Source organism: Cydia fagiglandana, chromosome 9, assembly GCF_963556715.1.
Source record: "Cydia fagiglandana chromosome 9, ilCydFagi1.1, whole genome shotgun sequence".
NCBI classification, from domain to species: domain Eukaryota; kingdom Metazoa; phylum Arthropoda; class Insecta; order Lepidoptera; family Tortricidae; genus Cydia; species Cydia fagiglandana.
Window position 1 is genome coordinate 562,900 of NC_085940.1, and position 3,303 is coordinate 566,202.

A 3,303-nucleotide genomic window follows, 5' to 3' on the forward strand; every position below is an offset into this window, starting at 1 on the left:
ATGTCGGCGTGCGGCGGAGGCGGCGTCGGCGGCGGTGGCGTTGGTTCAGCGGTGGCAGCGGCGTTACATTTCTTCGCTGCCTCGCAGTGTCTGGTGCGGGAGGAGTGGTTACCGGACGCTACTGTCCACAGTGAGTACAACGGTCTGTTTAGCAGTGTCGGCGTGCGCGGGAGGCGGCGGCGGCGTGGTCTCGGCGGTGGCAGCGGCCCGCATTGAATAGGCAATTGTCTGGTGTTAACGCTACTGTCCACAGTGAGTACCTAATATAGTAATACCTACTTAAAATTTAAATTAATAACACCATATAGCTTGTGATTGCCTGGGTTCAAGGACAATATATATTGCGATATTTCTACTTCGTCTGTCTAATACTAAACGCATTTACAGAGTCGAAGAGGACGTTATCGCCATACCGGTTACGTTCACGATGAATGCACTTTTGACTATTGAATGACATTAACTCATTATGTTAATTGGAGTTAAGTCGGGCTAAAGTTAGCTCTGCAGTTACACATACTTGGGAGTGTTAGAGAGTGTGGAAATGTCACCATAAACGTGAAATCCCTATGAAAATATGTCGTTCAAATAACAGTTCTCTTAGGCGGACTAGACCACGCTTACGGCTTAACAGCCCTTTCTTCCACCTTTTTCTGCGTACGATTTTATTTGTTTTAAATACGTTGGACGTCGTTTTGCATAAAATACTTCCAGGCAATAAAAACTCCTCCAAGTCAAAAGTTAATGACAAGTTTGCTGGTATATTCCAGACGGTTCTACATGGGACTTCATCGTGGTCGGAGGAGGGACGGCGGGCGCGGCGCTGGCGGCGCGGCTTCCTGGCGCGGTGCTGCTGCTGGAGGCTGGAGGGGACCCACCGCAGGAAAGCATAGTTAGTATTACTTCATCGTGGTCGGCGGAGGGACGGCGGGCGCGGCGCTGGCGGCGCGGCTGCCTGGCGCCGTGCTGCTGCTGGAGGCTGGAGGGGATCCACCGCAGGAGAGCATAGTTAGTATTACTTCATCGTGGTCGGCGGAGGGACGGCGGGCGCGGCGCTGGCGGTGCGGCTGCCCGGCGCCGTGATGCTGCTGGAGGCTGGAGGGGATCCACCGCAGGAAAGCATAGTTAGTATTACTTCATCGTGGTCGGCGGAGGGACGGCGGGCGCGGCGCTGGCGGCGCGGCTGCCTGGCGCCGTGCTGCTGCTGGAGGCTGGAGGGGATCCACCGCAGGAGAGCATAGTTAGTAAATATTACATTACTACTATTTTCCGTAGGCCAGATTATAGTGTTCACGCCCTTATTCATCAGGCCTGCGGGTCGTAGTTTTGATGGTATATGTTTTGGTAATAAATATGAAATATTTTGAGGTGTGATGTTTAAAATACGCTTTTTGGAATATTTGTTTGCTGGCCTGTTAGCTAGGGTCGAATTCACCACCTTCAATCTTTCCAAACCAACGTCGTATGTTCGCTTAAAGTAGGTGTCACCGCTATATTGGTGCCCTCCCTGTTCACTTCACTGCATTTAATCAAATTGTTAATCATTCACGTCCGCAGATACCAGGATTCCGCCACCACCTCAAAGGCAGCGAATATGACTGGAACTTCACGTCCGTAGACGACGCCGTGTCAAGCCAGGCGCTTATCAATGGCCAGCAGCTCCAACCTCGAGGCAAGACGCTGGGCGGCAGCGGCTCCATCAACGACATGGTCTACGCCAGAGGCTTCCCTGCAGACTACGAGGAATGGGCTTCCCTCGTCGGAGAACAATGGAACTGGACTAACGTCCTAAAATACTTCAAGAAGACTGAACATCTAACTGATGAAAAGATCATTAACGATCCTGAATTAATGGAGTATCATGGTAGGAATGGAGATATAGAAGTCACCGGTTTAAATGAGTCCATGTATACGACTACAAAGTTCCTGGAAGCATTTGAAGAGTTGGGTTTTCCAATAGTAAAGGATATGACCTATCCAGGTTTGATAGGAGCTGGAAGATTCTCACACACCATCAGAGACGGTCAGAGAGACAGTTCTTTAACCGCGATGCTTAATAAACAATCATGGAATGAGAAATTGAAAGTGGTCAAAAACGCATTGGTGACCAAGATTTTGATTGAGAATGATAAAGCTTACGGAGTAGAGGCGCTTATAAATGGAGATAGCTTCACCTTTTTGGTTGACAAAGAGGTTGTAGTTTCTGCAGGGACTTTTAATACTGCCAAGTTATTGATGCTCTCTGGTTTAGGCCCGAAGGAGCATTTGGAAGAGATGGAAATCGAGGTTATAAAAGACTTGCCTGTGGGCGATAACCTCCACGATCACGTGATGGTGCTGACGTACTTGGCAGCTGACAATGGAACTTGTTTCTACAACGAAGCAGAGTCTCAAATGGAATTGATAAGGTATCTGTACGATCGAACGGGCTCCTACTCGAGAACCGACAGCATGGGCGCGTATATAACAAACAAAGACGGCACAGTACCGGAATTTGCGATTTACCCGTCGTGTATATCAGTAGGAGAGAACTTTTACCAAAACTGTGTAAATATGCTCGGGTTTCAACACAAAATTTGTACTCAACTCCAATCAGAGCTGGAAAGCAGTGAGCTATTAGGACTAGCTGTTGTTCTCTTGAAGCCGAAATCTCGTGGTAAAGTGCGGTTGAAGTCCGCGGATCCGTTGGAAGCTCCGTTGATATACTCCGGCACTTTTTGCGACATTTCTGACTTGGATGGATTTCCTAGCGCATTGCAGATAGCGTGGTCGATAGCAAATACTTCTTATTTTAGAGCGGTGAACGCTCGAGTTATTGAGTTAGATATTGATTATTGTAACAATATAGGAACAGAAGATTTAAAGTGTAAAGCTCAAGCGATGGCGACGTCAGCGTGGCACGCTGTCGGGACCGCCGCGATGGGGAGTGTGTTGGATAGCCGACTGAAGGTGAGAGGGGTGCGAGGGTTGAGGGTGGCTGATGCTAGTGTGATGCCGAAGGTGGTTCGAGGGAATACCAACGCGCCCGTTATCATGATTGCGGAAAGGGCGGCTGACTTCATTAAAGAGGAGTATTTTGGACTTTAATTAAACTTTATAATTTTTGATATAGGTAACCATATTTCGTGTTTTAACTTTGATAACGCTAAAACGTGTACCTACTCAATTTCAGTATTATGATTTTTATCGTATCGTCATGATATAATGATAATTTATGGTTAGTTTTAGAGAGCCATGTACCTCAGTACCAACGATCGTAACTTTTACAGCATTTTCAGCAGTGATGCCAACTCGGATTTTGAAAAA

General features: G+C 47.7%; 1 protein-coding gene across 1 annotated transcript; it reads left to right on the forward strand.

Annotated features, from left to right (window-relative positions):
* LOC134667703 (ecdysone oxidase-like) lies at positions 1–3,087 on the forward strand. Its single transcript, XM_063525128.1, has 3 exons — positions 1–130; positions 768–889; positions 1,555–3,087. Exons 1-3 carry the CDS (start codon positions 1–3, stop codon positions 3,082–3,084), a joined length of 1,782 nt encoding a protein of 593 aa, XP_063381198.1. The 3' UTR covers positions 3,085–3,087.
* Positions 3,088–3,303: the final 216 nt, after the last annotated feature.

What these genes read in the sequence shown, in the direction of transcription:
- LOC134667703 (XM_063525128.1), top strand. Translation starts at nt 1, where the DNA reads ATGTCGGCGTGCGGCGGAGGCGGCGTCGGCGGCGGTGGCGTTGGTTCA. An exon ending in ACCGGACGCTACTGTCCACA is followed by an intron (nt 131 to 767) that starts GTGAGTACAACG and finishes GGTATATTCCAG; the next exon opens with ACGGTTCTACATGGGACTTC. An exon ending in ACCCACCGCAGGAAAGCATA is followed by an intron (nt 890 to 1,554) that starts GTTAGTATTACT and finishes TCACGTCCGCAG; the next exon opens with ATACCAGGATTCCGCCACCA.